Source organism: Drosophila yakuba, chromosome X (genome assembly GCF_016746365.2).
Source record: "Drosophila yakuba strain Tai18E2 chromosome X, Prin_Dyak_Tai18E2_2.1, whole genome shotgun sequence".
Lineage (NCBI taxonomy): Eukaryota > Metazoa > Arthropoda > Insecta > Diptera > Drosophilidae > Drosophila > Drosophila yakuba.
In genome coordinates, this window is record NC_052526.2 from 17963550 (window position 1) to 17986854 (window position 23305).

General features: G+C 40.5%; 1 protein-coding gene across 5 annotated transcripts; it reads left to right on the top strand.

The window, feature by feature from the left end:
• Window positions 1-10048, top strand: LOC6525864 (dual specificity protein phosphatase 3). 5 transcript variants are annotated; one of them, XM_015191035.2, is made up of 7 exons: window positions 1-168; window positions 342-544; window positions 6078-6137; window positions 7541-7710; window positions 7788-7916; window positions 8305-8429; window positions 8933-10048. In XM_015191035.2, the coding sequence occupies exons 2-7, from the start codon at window positions 527-529 to the stop codon at window positions 9136-9138; spliced, it is 708 nt and encodes a 235-aa protein (XP_015046521.1). In that variant the 5' UTR covers window positions 1-168; window positions 342-526; the 3' UTR covers window positions 9139-10048. The 5 variants fall into 5 exon arrangements, with proteins under 5 accessions (XP_015046521.1, XP_015046519.1, XP_039228229.1 ...); XM_015191034.2 differs by having other exon boundaries at window positions 4-168; window positions 8332-8429; XM_015191033.2 differs by lacking the exon at window positions 6078-6137 and having other exon boundaries at window positions 2-168.
• The last annotated feature ends 13257 nt before the right edge of the window (window positions 10049-23305 follow it).

Sequence of the window (23305 nt, forward strand, 5' to 3'; positions counted from 1 at the left end):
CGCGAATCAGTCGCAAAAAAGTGCCCGTCGCCAGAACGCTGAAAAAACAGCAAACAATTAAGATAAATAAATAGACTCGAGATAGAAATAGTGACAGAGTGACAAGAAGCAGCAGCCAAAAGCGAGAGCTGCCACAAAAATCGAATTGTTTAAGGGAAAACTATCAAGGTAGTTAACAATTGCATTTCTTTTTTTTTTTAGTGAGAGAGTGTTTTTCTGTGCCCAAGTGTGTGCATGTGTGTGTGTGTGTGTGGGTGGCTGGCTGGCAGAATCTTTATGCTCTTATTTGTTGCTTGCACTTTGATCCTAATACTTGTCACTATTTACACGAATCAATCAAGGATATCGCCGAGAGGATAACGAAAGCGCTGCCCCGCAAACGTGCGACCCCCTCCATCAGTCCATCCAGCCAACTATCCCCATCCACACAATCCAGATATCCGCGAATCCAGGAGCGAACGGTGACGAAAGCAGCACACACAACCGAAACAACACACAACAAACCCAAAACACACACTCCACAAAGATGTCATGGAGATATGCGGTAAGCAAAAGGAGAATGGGGAAAGCGGGGAAGCGGGGAAGGTGGGGCAGGTGGGGAATGTGGGGTTAAAAGAAAAATACAGGAAGAGTGGGCGGATAAGGGTAGTAATAAAGTGTACAGAACACTGGGGAAAATTCCGGGCAATTAATGGGAAATATTTAAATAACAAACACGTATGCCGAGGACAAAATGCGGAAATAATAGTGGTTACCGCGGTGCGCTTCGTCACTACGTGGACTGCCGTTGAGCGGGCCAAGTGCTGTCCTGGTCTAACTATTATTTTTCAAGTCCTACCAACAAGGCATAAGTAGATTAAATTTTAAGTTATAAGCAGTCTTTACATATTTGGTAAAAAAGAGAGTTTCATTTGAAGTTTTTCGGCTCAGTGTAATGAGTGGATGGGGGCGTGGCGCGGGCTGCTTTGTCAAGTGCCGCGTGGCAGACTTTTCGACGCTGACTTCGGGCATCTGTCAAAAACAGCTGATGACGATGACGATGGCGTTGGCGTTGGCGAGCGATGATGATGACCTTGACTTGCCTCAATCTTTGGCCCTGTCGTTCTACCGCTCCGCTGACCCAATTTGCCCATCCCAAGCAAACCCACCAACCCGCCCAACCGCACAACCGCCCACCACTTCACCTATAACCCACAGAGAACAACGACACAAAAAATCAGTGCAAGTAAAATAGAATTTGTTCTATTTTCTGTGGGACAGAGGCCTTGGCACATGTGTGCACCATCCACCATCCACCATCCACCAACCACCAACCACCGCAAACCACCCACCGCCCATTTGAAGGCCTCCAAATGCAAATGCAAAGTTCAAGTGCCTTTCCAAGGCGTGGCACCAGAGCACCAGCGCACCACCCAACCACTTAACCACCCAACGTCAAGCCCAACCACCCGAAAATGCCCACCAAACTGCGAGTATTCCCAACATGTGGGTCGTTAAATAACCATCTTTGTCTGTGGCTTTTATGAGGCGATTATCCTGGCATTAACTCGCTTTTGGCGCCTACTTTTTTGGGTCACCACTGCACGGTGCGCTGGGTCACCATGTCCTTGGAATTGCTGCACGTGGATCAAAGGGCGCCCCCAACTTAGGTAGCTCATTTATAACTAAAATACTAAACATTGACTAGAAATAGTTGGTTTGTAAACAATAGACTTGGAGTGAATATAAATATACATTCACTTTCCGATCGATCTTAACGTGTTTAGTTTCAGCGCAAAAATGTGCCATTAAAAGGAGACCCCTTGGCTCTAATTGAAAAGAACTCCAGCCACAAAAGCTTACCCACTGGTCATTAGACTAACCGAATTAGTGACGCTGCACTGGTTTTGATTGACCCAAAAAACGCGGTTCGTTGGTAATAGGCTTTTGGCTTTGGTGGGCTGGCTAAAGAAGATTACTCATACGCCGCGTGGACCAATTAGGTTGATTATAAAACGGAAAATGAAGTGGGCCAAACAGCAGGAACAGCTGAAAACTTCAGAATGCAAAAACTTAATGAATTCAGAGGCAATGAAGCGCATTAAGTTACAGCCTGCTCTTCCTCGATTTCAAATAAACGTTGACTCGAAATTAATTGCCCGGCTTCCGTGTAATGGCCATTGTGAAGAGCTCTAAACTCTACATAGACTTGGGTGTAAATTACATATATATATATATATATATATAGAGATATATATAGATATATATAGATATATACCAGCAAGTATGAGGCACAGAGCTTAGCTGAAATGTCAATGTCATCGCCGTTTTCCGCTGCCGCCGTTTGAGCTGCTGGCTCAGTGTCAAGCCCATCGAGCGCGCTAATTGAACAATCGATAGAGCACTGTTTAGGCCCACATATTGTGTGTATTGTAGGTAAATACTATATATAGCCGTTTTGTGCCGATTGTGGGCGTGTCTCATCGCATCGCATCGCAGCTGTTGCGCCTGATTGAGCAGAAAGCGAAAGGCAAGCGCTTGGAGCTTGGAGCTGCACTGAGAAAAAGTCGCGGTTAAAACAAGTTCTAGCCGGAAAAAGTTTCATAATATTTTAGAGAAAAGCTCCCATCAGTTTCATAATATTTTAAAGAAAATTTCTAGTCAGTTTCATAATATCTTAAAGAAAGGTTCCTATCAGTTTCATAATATTTTAAAGAAAGGTTCCAGTCAGTTTCTTATATCTTAAAGAAAAGTTTCGATCAGTTTCATAATATTTTAAAGAAAATTTCTAGTCAGTTTCATAATATTTTAAAGAAAAGCTCCCATCAGTTTCATAATATTTTAAAGAAAGGTTTCAGTCAGTTTCATAATATTTTAAAGAAAGGTTTCAATCAGTTTCTTAAAATCTTAAAGAAAAGTTTCGACTTTTCAAGCGATTTTTTGTTTTATACATTGATATTATTATAATAATTCAATATTTGGCTTGAATGATTGTTTATAGTGTTATTCTGCACAGTTTTTTCTCTCTCTGTGCCAGCTGTGCCAGAAGCTGAACTCAATGGCGGCGACTTGAAAGCGTTTCCCCATTTGGACCGAGCTGAAAACCCACCCAAAACGGGGAAATGCGTTTTCCCAAGCTCAAGGTCGATCGACGATCTGTGTTCGGCCTTCGGAAATGGAAGAGATATTCGTGTAGATCTCTAATATATCTTATTAGAGTTATTATTAGAGATATTCGTGTAGATATGGCGAAAATGGTAGAGGATCTTATCTTACTTCCTTACTCAAAATTCTACAATTTATAATTTTATGAGCACAATAGTTGACTCTCTTTGCATATTTACATATTTGCATTGCAGTGGATGCAACTTTGGCAATTAATATTTATATGCTTATCATCTTTATAGTTAGATTCAATTGAATTTTATTGAATACTAAGAAGTACAAAACTCAACACAAGCGCTGTTTTGATGGCACTCTACATATTTGATACCCTATACTCCCTGCTTTTATAATTATTTAATTTCCAGTAACCTGCGCGTTCGTATAACTTCTTTTATTAATAATTTATTGCTGTAAATCGGTTAATGGCGATCCTTAACCCTCTGAAGCCCATCTCATTTGCATGGCAGATGCATAAATGAGTGGATCGCCTTTTTGATGGGCTACTCGCGGAATGTGTACGTATATCAATTCGCAAGCCATAAACGTGCCCGCCTTAAAAGGCAAATTAAGCATCGAGTGAATTGCGCATTTAATTGAAATTTAGTTTTGCAATGTGGGAAATTGTTTTGGCTTCGTTTCGTTGATTCGCGCGGCTGCCAAAGTTTTGCGCCTTCAATGTTGGGAAATCGAGTGAGGAATGTCTCTTTCAGATTTTTTTTATTCTCTTTCATAATTATCTAGGGAATTTTGTTTACATTTTCCTTTTGGGGGCAACTCGTTCTTTGGCTGTTTAATCAATAACAAAAAAGTTACTGCAGGATACTGGCTTGCATGTCAATGCGATTTGCATTTGTCGAGTGCCCAAAAACTATGCAGATTATGCAGATACATCTATATAGCTATATAGATGAATGCGCAGACAGATATATATGTCTCATATCTATATGTACGGATTTATCAATGCCGTTGGCCAGACGAAAAAAAGCAATGTAAATTCCTTCTTTTTTTTTTTTTTTGTTCGAAAATTAATTGTTGCTCTTGATTTTGGGTTTGTGTTGATTTCCAACATTTTCTGTCGAGCATTTTCACACTTGAAAAATGAATTTGGGAAAATTGTTGTTCGTATTTTTCAGCTCGCTCTCGTATTTCTATTTCTGGGAATTTCTGTGCTCAAGGCCGAGCAAGTAAATTGCGAATAAATTACAAAAAACTTTTTATAAATATATGGATGGAATAGTTTGCATATGGGCGAACTACTTATTGAATAGTAAATGTTAAATTATAAATGCGTAATAATATTTAAATTTTTCTATTTACAAATGAATATCAAATCGTATCTTTAATGGTATTTAATGGTTATTGCATTATAATAGAATGACTTATTATATATTTTACCGATGCCCTAGAAGTAGCTATGAAACCTGAGGCCATCCTTTGAAGCAAAAGTAAACGGCAAGCTCGCAAGGCTGACCGCATAATTTCCCTTCACGTCCTTCCTTAGTTAGTAAAGTTTATTTAGCTGATTGCATTGTCTAGCCGCCATCCTTCCTTCGTGCCCCACTTTGTTGCACAGTGGCATTGTTTTTCCATTTTCCATTTTCCATTTACCATTTTCCATTTAGTTTGCTGCACTTCCTGCCGCCGGAGAAGGCAATCGGATCCACGGCAGCGAACTGTGTCAGAGGGCCAGAGGTCAAGTAGTTGCCCAACTGTTGCCACCTGCAAGCCGCAACATGTGCAGCGTATGTGGGTCAATCGTTGGCTGGCGCTGACTTGACCCACCCAGCGGTGCCAAAGGACATCAATCCCAATCTCAATCGCAATCGCATCGAGATTATGACTTCATTATTATGACTGCAGTGTGGTTGACCCCAGCGAGAACTAGTTCATAAAAAGATTGCATTTAGATTTTGATGCAGTGCCCAAATATTTTTTTCGCTTTTAAAGTCGTTTTTTAAGGGACTTCCATTCAAGTGTTTTCTTGATTCACAGGCCACACGGCAAAATGGAAATTGGTGGAAAAGTTACCAGTTACAAGTGGCCCCTCGTAGTTTACACACACCTCTCAGGTATTGTTGGCTGTCTGTTGACTGTTTTTCAAATGCTTTCACAGCGGCTATAATAAGAAACGAACGCTTTCAAAGTTGCCAATAGATTCAGATACACTCGCACGAATATCGGAATATCGGTGGGGGGAATGGAAGTGCTATATGGCTGGCTATCTGGCTATATCCGTGCATGTATGCTGGCGATTAGTTGGGGGGCACACCGCTCCGACATTCAATCATGCCAGTGTTTTTCACTCGCTTTTCGATTTTGTTGTGCCTTCGTATCTGGTACTTTGCTTTTCACTCCCCTCTTGGATTTGTCGTGTCCAGCTAATTGTCTTGTCATGCGGGCCTCACAAATGGATATATATATACATATAGTATATATAGTATAGAGGGGGAGATGGGGATACTTGGATGGGGGCGTGGGATGAGTCACAGACAACAAATTCGTTGCTGGGTTCCACTTGCTCCAATACATATTTTCTCTGTGCCTCTACCACTCGGTTTTTCATCGGTGAGTAATTTTGTTTCTATCAAGTATTTTTAGATGCAAATCGGTGGGCGCGTGGGTGGGAGCGCAATTTTCTTGGCAAGGGGGACAAGGTCAAGGCGCAGCCTCACACATTCACCTGAGGAAAAGCTCTGCCACTAGTTTCCGTTTTCACCTGATGCACAGAGTGCTTGGGTTGGGATATATTTAGGTTATCTTGCAGATACTTTTCGTATTGTGTTACCCTTTGGTAATAACTGGGAAATAGGGTGTATTTACAATTTTGCCATATCTCTTTAATTTTAGTTATTTACAAACATGCAACATCTATTTCTTTACCATTTTTTCATTATTTTTTTCCCCCCTATGATTTGTTTCAAATACTTTTTCAGCTTCTCACAGACAGATACAGCAGCAGTATCGGCGATAGATATAGTCCCCACTATTATCAGGTTTGTCCAGTCTCCGGAAAAGTATCTTTGCATGAGCTTTTTCTTAAATGTGAAACCCAGACTGTGTTTTAAACTACAAATTGTGCTGTCTTAAGTGCCAAAGTTTGCATAGTAATTGTGCGTCACCAATCTCTGATGTTTTGTGACATCGAAAATGCTTGATTTGCTCGAATTCCGCCACTAACCAATGTTGAAGATACATTTTTTGCTTACTTCTGGTGCCACAACACATAACACTCGTATCTGGCGGATATATGGGCCACGGCGAGAATAATGCTATAAATAATGTCCACATCTTGTGGGGCTTTTCATCAACAGATTCAGAACAATTAACCCACACACACCTTGCGCGCACAATCGCAATCTCAATCGCGGGCTATATAGTATATATAAGTATAAATATAAAGATGTATTCGCCGAGAGGTGTATATGCCATAGATCAGTCACAATAGATCAGCGGCAAAAAGTTAAAGAACTCTGGCGACAGATGCTTTAAATTTGTATATACCTTATGATATTCTCTCTCGATCCCGCCAACGTATTTCGCTTATTTTCAATTTCAGGGTCGCATGCCGCGACAAAAAGCAAAAGTTTCCAAACCCTTTAAGTCCCCCCAAATAACCAGGTGATGGTATTATGACAAGTCAGACAGTCGATAGCCAACAAAATAGTCTTGAATTTGGGAAAACAGAATATAAAACATCACAAAAGGCAAGACAAAGTTTTCACTTTCTGTCCCTGAGATTGTCAGACAACAAATGGCATAAAAATGGATATATATATGTATAGGAATATATAAGAAACCCAGCGATTTCACCCCCCTCAATTCGTCTGATTTGTCATCTTTTGTAACCAAATTGCGACCTTCGCCTTTGCTATAAATCTGCAAGACAAGGCATTTTATTTCCCTGTTTTTTGTTTCTTTTTTTCCTTTTTTTTTTTTGGCAATTGTCGCCAGGACAATGATGTCATGTGAGGTGGGGGAATTTTAAGAAGCCTGCCAAGAATGTCCACAAAATCTAATTACCGAAGGACTTTTAGGTATTGGTGAATCGATTTTCAAAGCCAAAGCTTTAATACTTTTCCATGAGGTCAAAAATTCATTTAAAATTATATCACGATCACATTTCTATAAGCAAATAAATAGGCAAAGGTGTCAATATTATATCTAATATTTTAGAGGTTTAGAAAAAGCGATGGATCTTCAAAGAGTTCTGCTAAATATCGAAACTAATAGCGATGGATCTTCAAAGAGTTCTGCTATCGAAACTAATAGCTTTGTCATGTACTAACACTTGATGCACCTGTGTATCGTTAGAAGTGTGTATAATTTATAAATACTGCTTATGAATACTTGGACCCTATTTGATGTGATCCCTATATTCTCTATCCCTATCTTACAGTCGCCCAGCCGCCTGGAGACCTCCGAACAGACCACAGGACGCCAGCTGCAGCGAGTCCTGCACTACTCGATGGCTCCTAGCCGGGCACTTCCAGGATTAAGACGCGCCGAGTGCGCCATCCACGACGTTGACTGTGATGAGGTCTATCCGGGCATCTACATTGGTGATGCGTAAGTTGGTTTGAGATGTTCTTCAGTTGACTACCATTCCCTTAACTATCTGTGTATATACTTACATTTGATTTTAGTGCGGCGGCCAAGAACAAAACGTATCTGAGATTGATGGGCATCACCCATGTGCTGAACGCGGCCGAGGGATGTCGGTATGGTCAGGTGGACACTGGACACAGTTACTACCGGGATATGCCCAGCATCAGGTTAGTCCCACGATCTGGCTGTTCTGGCTGATCTTGATGAACTTGCTGAACCGACAAGAGGCAACAACATGAACAATCGAAAGGAATGCACATTTGCGCCAAACTTTCGCTCTAAATTTGTTCATATTTTGTTTTGAATCGCACACAGTTTTGATTTCGATTTGATTCTGCACACCCACACATTTCAAAATTTCTTTCCCATTTTTCTTTCTCTTTTTTTCCTTTTCTACACCCTCGTAAATACGACATTTGTGCCACTCTTCATTATCTTTATTGTATTGCACTGAAACATCATCATTATTATCTTTTATCACCACGATTTTGGCTCAACTTTGTTGTTGCTGTTTGTTGTGTGTACTGTATGTGTGTGTGTGTGTTTGTGCAATAGACGCAGCCATAAGGATTGTGTTTTTAGGTACATGGGCTTCCCCATGGTCGATGCCCCAACGACAGACATCTCGCGCTACTTCTACGTGGCCTCCAAGTTCATCGACAGCGCCATCAGCAGCGGCGGTAAGTAATGTGGTGGTAATGGGTCCAGAGTAAGCAGAACGTATGGATATTATCAGTGGAATATTAGAAATCATTTAAAGTCTTCATCGAACTGATAGCACTGTTTTTTTTTTGTGTTTGGTGACCCAGAGCAGATCGGTATTTTGCAAATAGGCAAGTTAAGTTTCACTGCGATATTAACATGTTTATAGAGAATATTATTGATTTTGAATAAGAGAACTTCTTTATAGAATTCACTGCTAGAAGTGTAGAAGGAAGGGAAAGATTTCTGGTAACAAATGATAGCTCTCAATAAGTTGGCTTGCAGAAAGTACAGCAGTTCTTAAATGCTGACTTGTAACTTATACGTCTTTCCATTTGAGTTCATTACAAAAATCCAATTAAATTCAATGCGAATTAAGTAATGTCAACAGATATCCACTAAAGCCAAGCTTACTATGGATCCTTCGCCACAATGATAGCCCCCATAAGAGTCACCACTAATCCCGCTTTCCCGTCCGCAGGCAAGATCCTGGTCCACTGCCTGGTGGGCATGTCGCGGTCGGCCACCTGTGTGCTGGCCTACCTGATGATCTGCCGGAAGATGTCGGCGGTGGACGCGATACGCACGGTGCGGATGAGGCGCGATATCCGGCCGAATGACGGATTCCTGCAGCAGCTGGCCGACTTGGACATGGAGCTCAAGCGCAAGAACCTGTATCCCTACTAGTTGGATTCTTGGTGGCACTTGGAGGGAATGGCCTAAGAGACAACCAAAGATCCAGGAAGAGAAACCGGGGGGGGTAATGGCTTCCATCTTGAGTGGATCCTGCAACTAACCAAAAGAAACAAGAAAAGAAGAAAAGAAAAAAAAGAAAACAGATTATAATTATGAAATGAAAATTGAAAAAAACGTTGTTCTAAACAAAAATTTGAAGGCTACAAAAGCTAACGACTTATAATGGTAACTTGGTCTTCTGATATATAGAAACTGTTCATCCCCAAAAACTGTATAATCGCGGCATACCCATATTATAGGACTAATATATACACACAACCAGCCAGAAGGGAATCAAGTTATCTACACACTACACACTACACACTACACACACTCTCACTCGAAACACTTAGAGACCTAGATTGGTAGAGCCACGATCGAAGCAATACGAGGCGATCAACCTATATACCTTGCCTATACCTAGACGTACAGATTTATATACATGTATTCCGGACCCACATCTATGCGTATTTTTTCTAAGGCTCTCATCTGTGTTAACGTTCTGTTTCATACCATATACACCAATCCCCTATAACCCAAATCCTCCATATCCCCCTATATCTCCTTATCCCGATACCCCAAGCATACATGCATGTAGGCATGGTATGTCTACATATATAAGAAGAGCTGAAACTAGAGATCATGAACAATGTTCGCGGACACAAACGTAACCAGATGCATATATATACTGATATATAACTGTGTAACGGATATACAAGCATGCGTTATATACACCTATACCATATATATATAGATATATATATATATATATATACTATATACACCAAGTGTGAACAATGTAATAAAACCAAATTCATATTTTCTAGAACATGTACGATGTTTAAGAGCAGACGAAACAAAATAACTAAACCAAATCAAATGAGCAGAACGCGTAACTAAAAACTAAAAACTAAACTTAAGATGTGATTAATAATAAAAACCAAAACAAGAACAAAATTATTGATATTGTTTTGGGTTTATAATCCAATATATAGATATAGTAGGTTAAGGGAATGGAATCTTACCTCCGAAGGGGGAAAACTACTTCAGTTTCTAAATCACATCGCGCCCTTGGTGAAGTGTTAGGGAAATTGAATTCGATTTCGATTTACCCAGTTCCCACCCTTTCCCAAGCCAAATCCCAATCCCGGATCCCAACTCCAACTCCAATTCCAATTCCAATGCCAATCTAATGTTGTGCGGTCTCGGACATTAGCTGCGCCTGCTAACTGCCTGGAAACACCTGCAGAGGCAAGTTCTTATCGAGGTTCTGGACTCACCAGGCTCACCTCGGCGCGTAATTAAAACAGATGATATTGGCTACCTGGAACTGGGGCTGCTGCTGCTGCTGCTAACCGCATAGTTGACCCTAATTTGGAACTATCAATAACTGAGGCGAACTGACCCCAAAGAACACAAGAAACCCAGAACCTAGAGCTCAAAACACAGAATCCAATCCAAGCAAGCCAAGACTAAGATTTCGATCGTGCGCACAGTCAAAACAATAAAATTAATGTCTCCGCTGGGGTTCATGGAGTTTACGGGGTTTACGGGGTTTACGGGGTTCACGGCTAGGTCGGGATCAGCGGGTGCCACTTAAGTGGTACCGAAATGGAATTCCTCTAAGCCCTAAACAGGTAGCAGTTGTTAAAAGTCGTTGGACAACAAATGGAACAACAACAGAACACCATTCTGCCAGCCATCAGAGCCCAAAAACAGTCTGTTTAGAGTGCACAAATGCTTCTTGTTGTATGCAGACACTAGCCCGATGGAACTCGACTTTGGCTGATACGATATCTGGGAAAATTGGTATGCGGAGTGCTAATACATTAGAATGTGTTATAAATAGTAAATCAAAGCACTGTGTGTGGCAGTGACCGTGTGCTGGGCTATCTAGTGAAATTAAAGTGTTGTCACCAGCCCAAACGAACTCAAAAATTTCAACGAAACGCAGTGATATGCCATAACAAATTTTGACTACAATATATAGTAAAATAATATGCTCATGTATGCTACCAAGTTAAAAGCTACAAAAGGTAAGTTAAGAGCATTCCATATTCGTAGGGAAACCACTTCTTTTCCTGATCAGGTCAAATGGCAAAAGAGACGATGTCCAGCGGCGTTGTTGGTGCTTTCAACTGGCTTTTTCGGGAATGTCCGTGGCTAAACTAGTTTCTCGGTTTCCCAGGCCTCGGCCTAAGCTGCTGGAAATCATTTTTCAAAGCCCACACTTAAGACCCGCACTTCATGGAACAGCTGGCCCCTCGAGTCCGCGTTATAGACCATACATAACTATGGTCACATTCACATCCCAATCCACATCCACATCCCCATCCACATCCAAGTCCCTTTGCTCCAGAGGGTGACACATGCTTGGGATGCGACATCGAGGAGTGGGTAAATAGATGAGGACTCTATGCACATGAAACAATTATTATAATTAATAAGTTAGTTTTGTTCTATACCACGTGCCACCACCTCTCCTCCAGTTGGCTCGCTCCTTCGAATTGCGTTGCGTTATAAGATTAAGCATGAAAAATGTTACGAATTTTCCTCTCGCATAATTAATCTTCATCTGGCGCTATGTTTGCCTCTACTGCCTGTGGGGAATCGGGGAGGGGCTGGGGATCAGGGGGAGGATTTTACATGCGAAAGAGTTAAATAATTATAAGTACACACACTACTCACGCGTGCTGTGGATCGCAACCCTTCGGTACACAGAGCAAAAAGAATTATTTATTTAAGTTTGCTAACTAGGATTATTTTGTTAACTAGGATTTTAGAAGAGCAAATTTTCAGATATAAATAACCGTGTGCATGCACCTTCAGCAAGCAAAATAAACAACATAAACATGGAACACTTGTTTATATGTATTTTTCAAAGTGTATTCTGCCACTATGCTGCCCCTCGAATTGTCCTTTTAAGCTCTACAAATAGTGGATGGCCCAGCAGCTGTGTCCTGGCGAATCAGGAGCAGATAGATTGCCATGTTGAGTCCAGGTTTCCGTTGGCACGGGGGGAATTACCTTGTTACTGGTTTGTTTGAGCACCTGTAATTGTTTACGGAACCTGCATGTGTGTTGTAATGCTATTTATATCCGTGCCAACGCAGCTATCCATCGGATGGCAACCCACAATGGTTGTTTAAAATTTTTATTTTTCAATAAAAAATGGTACTCTGCATAAATATAAGTGTATTGCTTTCAAAGCAGGTTTCTGTAACGGTGAGTTTTATTTTTGGTTTTTAGGGCTAAGCCCTTTTTTTATTTTCCCAATGAAGCATTGTCTTTTTAAAGTATTTTCAATCAATTTGTTCAAAAAAATGTTCTCTTAAGGCGATCAAAAACTAGTGACGGCATTCTAACTTTTCGTGGTCGATGGTTTCGTTTTCGTATCAAATCAAATCAAAAATGTGACAGAACCCCAAATATTAGCAAGACCTAACCGATTGGCAGTGAAATATTATAATAGCACGCTTTTGCACTCCAAAGTGCTGCTTCAGGTGCGCTTCGTCACTACGCGGACGGCCGTGCATGGTGATTAATATGCCAGGATCCATTTACGTTCAGTACACAAATGTTCAATTGGCAGCGTTAATTTAAATTTACTCACACAATAATAAATGTTAAGAAAATTTCAATTCATTTTTACGCTCCAGCGCTTTGTAAAGCGATTTTTATACATTATTTTTTGCGAAATTATTAATGAGCTCAGGAGCTTTGGGAGTCGCAGCCATTTGGTTGGGCTTACGGCGCACAAGCTCACGCAACTTGAGCAAATATTAAATGCATTTTGGGTATTCAACGAAAATGGGCAAATTCAAAAGGGAAAATGCCAGATGAATGCGATTCAGATTCAGATGCAGATGCAAATTCAGGAGCAAGAGCAGGAGCAGAGATGGGAAATTTGTGGCTGCTCGACGGAGTGAAAAACAATAAATAATGCAGCCAATTAAAACTTTGGCTGTTTGGCTTCAAATTCAACACCAACAACAGCAACAACAGCAACAACAGCAACAGCAATAACAATGCGTTGGCCAACAACAAATGAACATGAGCATGCACATAACAACAAATGCAATAACAACTAATTGACAAACAACAGAAAATTGAATGCAATAAAGCACATGGCATGTGGGTTAACTTATATATGTAGCATGTTTGTACGTATGCGTTATACATGCCACCGTTCCGATACGAACTCTATATATATACATACATTTATATGTATGTACATATATATATATATATGTATGTTCTCCCATCGGAAGCACGCACTTAGCCATAGATATATGCTATGCTATATCCTATATGGTCATCTATCTGCTCGGTGTGATGTGATGGACAGACAACAATCAATTAAAAATGGGAAGAGTAATCGCAGTGGCACAGCTGGCGCGACTAAAGTATACCCTATAGTAACAGTAACTGGAGCACTTTAGTGTACTAGCATAAAATATTAGTGTTAGAATAGATGTTGCTATTTAGTAATTCCATGTGTAATTTATTTATAAATTATTTATAATTTTTATAATAAAGCTCGCATTTTTCTTCGATAATTCCACTTACCCTTTCTTTTTGCAGTGTATCGACAAAATGCGAAACAAAACCAGAAAAATCAATGCAATTTGACAGGAACACGGCGTTGCAACAGCAGCATCATCATCATCTGACCGAGAAAAAGAAATAAAAGCAGCTACAGGCTACAGTCCAGCCTCTCGGCTACTCGAAATTATTATTATAAACTTCTTCACTTTTAATGGAATTGTTATCAAAACACATTAAAAACGACAGACAAGCAGAATGAGTGAGTGAGTGTCGGTTGGCGGGGCTACGAGAGCAGGCAGAGGAGGGGGGCTTGGGGGGCAGTAAGGGGGCGGTAAGGGGGCGGTAAGGGGGCGGGGCTGGGCTGGGGGAAGCTGGACGGACACGCAAGCCGAACGCATCGCAACGAGAACCAATCAAATGCACTTTGTCAATGCCAATTCACACAATAAATCTACAGCCAGATAGCAAAGTGCCAGACAAGAGCGAGGGGTGCGGCGGGGGGGGGCCGGGATCGAGGGGGGTCCTCAGATGTGCACTGTGAAAAAATGCAGCTTACTTTGGTTCGAGAAAATACATGATAGTAAACTAAACTTAAATCTAAACCTATTTCGAGATATTTAGTACACAGCTTAAATATATTATTTGTTTTAAGCTAGTTAATAAATTCTTAAATAAATATCTTACATAGAAGCACCTTTTTTCGCTGTGTGCATTGTGGAGAGTAAGAAGTGGTAAAATGGGGAAAGGGTGCTGGTTTGACAGAGAGAAGAGCAACAACAACACAAAAAAAAAGCGAAACATGAGAAACAATTTGGGTGCAAAAGAAAACCGATCAACGAAATATTAACTTAAGCGCCAAGCCGAAGCTTTAAACAACACTAAGTCACAAATACTATAAATACAAATACACTCTTTAATGCCAATAGAACATATTTTATAAACTGAAATGACCTTGTATACGAATCTTAAACATTTTGTGGACTTTAAAGTATAAGTTTGACCTTTAAAACTGTTAGCTTTGCAAGTCCTTTGCACCTATGCATGTACATTACCTGCAAAACAGGATCCAAAACCATAGCCAGACATTGACCCCGAACACAAATGATAGCCACGTGCCCCAAGGCTAAGGTGTCCAGCGAGAGAGGCGATCGAGGATGCAGTGGGGCAAGCAGACCAAGGAGGAGCCTGCCACATGGCATGGAAGCATGGAGGCATGAAACTGGTGGAGCTTTCTACCTGAGTGCTCCGATTGCGAGCAAATTGCGACCACGCCCTCTCCCACCTGGGTGAAGATCACCTGAGGATCAGCCTGCTGACACCTCTAACTTCATTGGGGAAACTCTGTGATCTGGACAGGGCTGTTGGGGATGTGGAACAGCTGCCGGTGGCAGTGGACTACCAGCCATTAGGACTCATTATGGACTGCGGACTCCAACCTCCATTTCAGTCTGACACTCTGTTGATTTCTGCACTGACATTCTGTGGATTTAGCACTGCTCATTAATTTCCCTTTTACTTTTTTTTTTCTTCGTAGGTGTCTAACCAAAACTAACAGAAGTTGCTAAAGAAGAAGTAAAAAAAAATAAAAAAATTGGACACGCTTCGTCGCCTTTGGAAAAAAGTTAGAGACAACGAATTGTCTCTGAATTAATGTTGAAAATTAAAAACTTCACACGCACCTTTCTCGACCATGAAAAACGCGTGCGACAAAGCGATATAGAATCCGAGGGAGGAATAGAAAGAAAAATGTGAAAATGTGAAAATGTGAAAATGGGGAAATAGGGAAATAGCCATAGAAACAAAACAAAATGGGAAAATAGCAAGATAGATGTTCTGAGTGCAGCCCAGCGAAGTTTGATCGACGACACAACGAGATAAGCGACCCAAGAGCCATAAACACCAGAGCCCCAAAGAAACTGAAAACCACGGAGGGCATAAAATGGAGATGGATATCTAGGTTTACTTAGAATCAGAATCAGAATAAGAATCACACAGAACTTTGTCGACCCTTCGGGCGATATAACAAATACTTAAATACCCAAAGTACACCATCAAAGCCAAAAAGGAGAAAATTTTCGTAGGAATAGAGCACCTTTAGTCTGCAAAAGTAACGCAGAATTCGAGAGCTTCATCAAAAATGACTTTCAACAGTACACCCTTCGTTTCCAAATGTGCCACATCTTCTGTATTCCTCGCGAAACTTAAAAAATACTCAACTTATGAGCTTACTTGCTAATTTTATGTTTGCCTCTTTGGCTTAAGGCTTTACTAGGCTGCTTACACTGGAAAAAATACCTTAAAAACTGCTGTCTCTATAATGGATTTGTAACGCATCACAAACTGTTTTTGGAATTTATAGTTGTGTGTAATATTTATTAATCAATTAATCATATCATATTTAAGCAAAATATGTAGATAGAATGTAACTTTTTTAAAAACTATTATTTTACATTATATATTATTATTGAACAAATTGTTGTTAAGTTTGTGTTGTGTAGCCCTGCGGCCTTCTTACGCTCACTAATTAAGCAAATCGACGGCAAGTGCGTGTTCCGTGTTCACATCCGTCTTCCTGGTGGAGTGGAGTGGCGGGGGCAGGGGGAGTGGGTTGCCCGGGGGGTGGGGCACACAGGTGGGGGTGTCATGCGTCAGCGGAGTGGCGGACTAGAGGGCGGGTTGCGGCAAGTCAGGGGGGGGGGGAAACAATGGGAATGCGTGGCTGATGAATTACTTGCGACGCGGAGTGTGAACAAAGGAGGGCGGGGGGGTGCAGGGGGTGTGAGAAGTTAGATGGTCTACGGTCAAGTGTGAGTCCGCCTTTTTATCCCTTACCCCCTACTACACCCCCTCCCCCCCTGTGACGAATTGCCAAGCTGCCCCTGAAAATGCAGTGCAGCCTTTGAAAAGTGCAACAAGCGCAAAGAAGCATAAAAAAATATAATAAAACGAAATGAAAATCAAGAGGAGGAGGGGGGTCTTCTAATGGTGATCAATCTTGGGGGCTTTGACTGGCTTCTATGCGTAGCACTCGTACATAACGACTTTAATGTATTCATAAGCACTAACACATACCCTTTCACTGAACTGCATGTATATAACAACATATACTGATTCAAAATAACATGATAAAGTAATGCATAGAAAGCAAATATAGTTGCAGAGTATCTAAAATGAAATATATACCAATTTATCTATCTATGCATTTGCTGTTTATCATTGACTTGCTAACATTAATTAGAAGGAATATATAACACATATATACCCCATTGCAGTGATTATTACAGAGCGCCTTGCAAATCTTTGTGGGTGAATCCTTTTGACCATGGCTTCTGGAAAAGTTCCCATGTCCGCGGCGTAACGCTTAGCAATTTGACAGCTCGTTTGACAGATGGGCCACAAAGGCGGAGGAAAACGAGTCTCAATAATAAATTAGCTAAGAAAAAGCGAGTGAGTGGAGCAACAAAATGTGAACTGTAAATGGAACAAGAACTCAACGAGCGACAAATGCAATTTGCAATTTGGTAACGCATTTCAGCTACAGCATTTCACAAGGACTTTGGGCCCCAATTCGAGTTTGCAGTTTGCAGTTTGCAGTTCCGTTCAGTTTCCAGCTCGCAGTTTTGTGTTTTCAGTTTTCTGTCTGCCTTAATAGCCATTAGCTGGGCAATTTTCTCAGCGCACCAACACACACAACACACCAATACACACAACACACCAACACACACAACACACGAGCACACACACACGCCCAGACGGACTCACACATGTATGAAAAATTGGCAGAAACGCATAAAAAAAAAGGAGCGCGGGCAAGAAGCAGAAATCCGCGACAGGAAACGGAAACTGATCGAATTGCCTGATGCCGTGTTGCTCATCCGCCATGTTGTCTAGAAACTTATTACCCAATTTCATGAAAGATTCCACTTTCATTAAAATATGAAGTAATTTTTTATTTATAGCGGGAAGTAAGCATTTTAAATTGATGCAACCACATCTTAACTTTGAGTATAAATGCAAATAATTCATCATATTAATAATATATAAATGTAATAAATTGCTGTTTGGTCAAAGCAACGAGCATGCCCCTTCTGCAGCGCAATGGTAATGGGTATGCAAGCTGTTGGGGCAACCAGATACCCTCGACCAGCTGCAATCTATCAACCGACAAAACGCCTGCAGACAGAAACAGAAGGAAGCGAGCTGCACACACAAAAATTAAAACAAAACAGCAAATAAATACCAAAAAAAAAAAAATGATGAAATAAACAAGCGACCCGAAAAAATTGCGGGCAGCCAAAAAAAAAAAAAAAAAAAAGCGAAAAAAACGAAAACTGAGCAGAAATGGATTTATGTAAATATTAATAAAAAATTCGGCCATAACAATTTGTATTCCGTGTCCGTCCGTCTGCGTCTGTGTGAGTGACAAATATACCAATTAAATAAATGCCAAAAAATAAAGGGCTTAATGCCAGAAGAATATGCAAATAAACATTTATTAAGCCAAATCACGCAGCAGAAGAAATAAATCGAAAAACAAAGCGCTTGGCCATTAAAAAGTGAGCGAATTGTGAACACCAAATATGGCTCATTCGATATGGTTCCTCCATATGGCCAAATGGCAATATGGATTTGAGCTCTTTCAAAATATTTATCTCATGGCAATTTATAAATAAATATTATTACTATTTTATAGTGGTATTTATGTATATGTAGATCTTAGAGATATATTTTGTTTAGGTCGTTATTTTGCATTTACATTAATTTCCGAGTATTTTTCTTACTATTTTAAAGTTCAAAGGATCCATTATTATTATTTGTAGTTTATTTTTTATTATTATTATTATATTTAATACGTGACGATATGCAACTTTGCGCTCCAGGAATGCAGTTCGCCAGCAGATATCTATTACTCACCTACTATAAGTGAGATCCCCTTGCGCCAAAATCCATCTTTTGCCCCATGTCAGCATCTTTTTTGCGCTGCAGTTCATTAGGAGTCTTTGGGAGCAGCAGTATCTGTATCTAAGTGCGGCTATAGCTTTGACTTTGACTATATCTCTGGATCTGGATATGTGCGGCTGTCATTTGAGCGCCATTTATGCGGCACATTCAACATTATCAGCATTTATTTGAGTCTCCTGGCTGCTTCTACATATATGTTCTTTTTTTCGCCTTTTTGGGTTTTTGGTTTTTATTTCGCTATTTTTGCAGCGTAATTTCATAGCCCAGTTAACGGGTGGCAAAACGCAGGGCGTTTGGGGCATGTGTGGCACGACAAGTGCTGTGGTTCTTCTTCTTGTTCTTGTTGTTGTTGTTGTTGTTGCCATACACCGCCAACACTGATAACAATGTTGAATGATGAAAGCCATTGATGGGACCTGCAGCAATGACGTCCGCGATGGAGATGATGACGATGATGATGACAAAGGCGGACGATGATTAAGCAGTCGATGGGGTTCATCATCATGATGTCTGGTTAAAACACACTGTCAGAAAACGGCATTGATTTTGTTCATTTGTGTATAATTATCTAACTGAAGAAAGCAACATAGTGACACCTACAAGCTTGTAAGCACAACATTTAATAATATTTAAAATCTATATCATTTGGTTTGCGCTTTCCATTGATGGAATTGGTATTTGTAACAATTTTGATTGAAAAAGTTGTGTAATGTAGTTGGTTTTTCTCTCGGTGGCCACAGGCACATAAAACGCACACAAATCCACAGAAAGCTTCATATAAAGCGTATAAAGTTGCGCTTTATCAACAATGTGTCCAATTTATGGTGGGCGAATGGCATCTAGGAATAAGTGGGCGTGGCAGGGGGCAGGGGTTGGTCACATTCTGGCGATCCCCCCCCCTCCATCACCATTCCCCTCGCCATCAATCGGCGCTTTCTGAGCCACGAATCTCGCACTCTTTCGTCTCGTTCTTATTATTTTTATTGCTCGTCGGACGCACTTAGTCAAAGTGCAGTAACCCTGCCCCCCCCCCCCCCATGCCCCAAAAACCCCCCTGGCCCACCACTGTTATGAGGGGGGAGGGGGGTGTGTGTTGGAACCCAAAAAGATAACCAAGAGCAACACGAAAAATCTGATTTCATTGTAATTGATTTCTTTGATGCGCGCGAGGCATTTCAAATTTTAAGAAAGTTGTGGCGACTAATGCATACCCCGTTTACATTAAGTTTTAATTAAATAACTCAAATAATATTACAAATGTTTCTAATATATAGCATATATTGTGGATAAATTAGATTAATGAATATTTTTAATTGTTTATCATCATACGAAATAAATAAAAAACCCATAAAGTAAAGCATTTGCAGTGGATTAAATAAACTTCATTTTACAAAACAATCTAAGATGATTTCTTAAATTCACTTTCAAGTTCTAAATGAATGTTTAGTTTGTTCCATTACTTTATTGAATCATGTTGCTGACTTGAAGTTTGATGTCCTAAATCTATACTCAAAAGCTTGTCATAATAATAGCCCCACACGAGTACAGGGTATGCAATAGGAGCGGCTGGGTGAGCTGAGAAAGAAGAAGATAATGATAAGGTTTGTGGAGCGCGAAGTATTTGGGGTCGGCGGTACTTTACACCTATTTTTTTTGGGGCTTACAATCAAGTGAGACAGACTAAAATTAGAGCAGCGATGGACAAATAGGTCTTCAACGCCTTTGCCCCTCTACCACTCCCCTCCCCACGCCACCTCCTACGCCATGGCTCTGTCTCTGTCGCACCACCATCTTGCGTCTCTTTCTGCGGCTGCTGCGACGACTGACAGATGCCGATGGCAGTTTGTCGTGGCTGCCGCTGTCAATTAAGTCAAATATGATCGAGTGCGCGGCGTCATAAATCTCATACAACTGTCAAATTTTAGACAACTTCAGACTGCGACACAATCCACAACTTACACTGGAAGAAAAGAAACAATTCAGCGAAAGTATCTTATATTAGAATGTATAATGTTAGATAGAAGAACTTTAGCATAAATAGAACGTTAAAACAAATGATGTAAAATACTTCACATTTATATTAAAAATGTCAAACTTCTTGTACTGATTTTATAAATTATGAATGAATGTTCAAACTATTTCTCGGCGTGCTGGTGTGTGTGCCGAGTGTGTGCGAGTGTGTCCAAGTGCAACACCCAACTATGGGCAGGCAATTGCGACTGCGACTGCGACTCCAACTGCAGCCGCACATTTACAGCAATTAAGCCAAGACATAATCAAGGGTTGTGGATGGGGGATGGGGGATGGTTGGGGCTTGGCTGGATGGTGGAAGGGAAGGGAAGGGAAGGGGGATGGTGCAACACATTGTCTGGGAATCGAGCCGAAGAATGTTTAATTGTTTGCCTTTGATTTATACTCGCGTTGCAAGCGCACTGCAAATGCAGCAGTGGGAAATCAAAAATGGCAGGTCAAAATATACAGAAATCAAATCAACAAATACTGGAATTTAAACTGTTCAAATATATATATATAAATATATATAAATATATTGTAAGCGTTTTATTTGCCACTTTATGTGCTTGTAAGAAATGTTAGTTCGCAAAAGAATTTCAAACACAAGTGTAGGTAATGTGATTATTCAAACACTCACTCTGAAGTTTCCGATTTGCTTCGATTATTCATCCGACTCGTTTTATGCACATTTTGGGCTTCCATTTCACGATTTCTGTTTCGTGTTCGAGCAGCACAAAAAACACAAAAACACAAAAACAGTCCACTAATAACACCAACAACTTGTCAGTCACTGCCTCTATTTTTGGTAAACTTATTTATGTTTCTGTTTCTGTTTCTGTTTCCACTTAGTTCCATTCACTAAACCGAATCGGAAAGCAAATTTCGGAGCACTTGCCAAGCGACTTGAAGTGAATACAAGCCGCTCAAAACCCCCCTTACCCCGCTCATACCCCGCTCATACCACCAACTTCAAGTGGAGTAAATTATACAATTTAGTTGATAATCATATGGTTGGAATGGTGGGCGTGACGAGTGAATGGCACACAGGTGAAAAAGCAGGAGTGAGAGTTCAACTAAGTGAATATTTGCTCTGAATAAATCAGCAGTTAATTCTGAGCGTTAAATTCATTTTTTATCTCCAGATCTAATTAATTATTCGTTTTGAATACATTAGCAAATGCTTTGAAATACTTTGTAGAAGTTTAGTTAGTTAGATGTTTAGTTATAAGGGTATAGGGCAGTATTTGATTTTTGGAGTTTGGGGGGAGGGGGGTGAGGGAAGTGGGGAGGAACTTGACAACCAGGCCAAGATCACAGCAACCACGATACCGATCGCAAGTGAATAAGCCAACTCCATTGGAGAACGGCGACCAATTCAGCTCCTAACCCAAACTGAAGTCGACTGCAGTGGAAAATGCGATGAACGGATTGATTGAATCGCATTACACGAACTCACTTCGCACCACAGTGGTTTTTGCCATTTCAGTGGGCAACCTAGAACCTGAACATGACCCACCGAAGGCTCCTCACTTTTTCAGTTTTTCAGTATTTCAGTTTTTCAGTTTCTCAGTTCCTCAGTTGCTTAGTACCGCGAATAAAGTTCAAGCGATTGCGGTGGAAAATGCCTTTGCGCAAATTATTTTTGAGTGACATTTAAACCCTTCGACATTGGCTTGAATTCCAATCTAAATTTGATTACCAAAAGTACAACAAATGCTGATTGAAAAAAAGTGGATGAACAAAATTATATTAGTTTTTTATGTTAGATAATTATGGTAATAGTCTTTCAACTATAGACATTTCACAATAAGGCTCCCTAATAAATTGGATGACCTAGATTATCACTTGAAATAATTGAAACAATTTAAACTCTAGTATATGTACCTCTCAAATTTTAGGATCGTACGCCTTGTAAGCATTGTTTATGGCCACATTAGGCAACTTTAATCTGGATTAAATGGGCTTATTTTGTCAAATACATTTCATCGCTCCAAAGCTGCGCCTTATCCACATAATTAAATTTTCAATTTGGTTTTAAGTGTTATTTTCGTGTTTCTTGTTTCTTCTACTTTTTGGAAATGTGTTTTTAATTTGTATGGCGGCCCACTGTGCGTGGTGGAGGCCACAAGCCGCGTGGACCAATATGCATAGATCTTAACCCCTTACTGCCCCTTCCGATCTCCATTCAAAATACTTTGCATCCAAAAATGTTTGTAGATTACTGCCGTGGCTGTGAACAGCATGATGCCATCAGCCAGAAACATTGACCGCCACTTGGCGGACTTGGACTCCAAAGTCGGGCTTGAACTGCGACTGCGACTGGAATCAGACGGAGTTATCTCCGTGCATTGCTCAGTGGCCTTCAATCGCCGGACTGGCCCATGGAAATGAAACTAAATGAATTGTGGCCAAGAGAGCCGACGGAGGAGGCCCAAAGGAAAAGTTCTCCCATGCGCTTAGGGGGTGCACTGCGCAAAAAATTACAGTAACTTTGATATCACATTGGTAAATTAATGAACCCGACGATTATCACATTAAGAGCCCTTAAAAATGTTTACAATTCAGTTTATTAGTTAACTTTACTTGGGCATTTTAA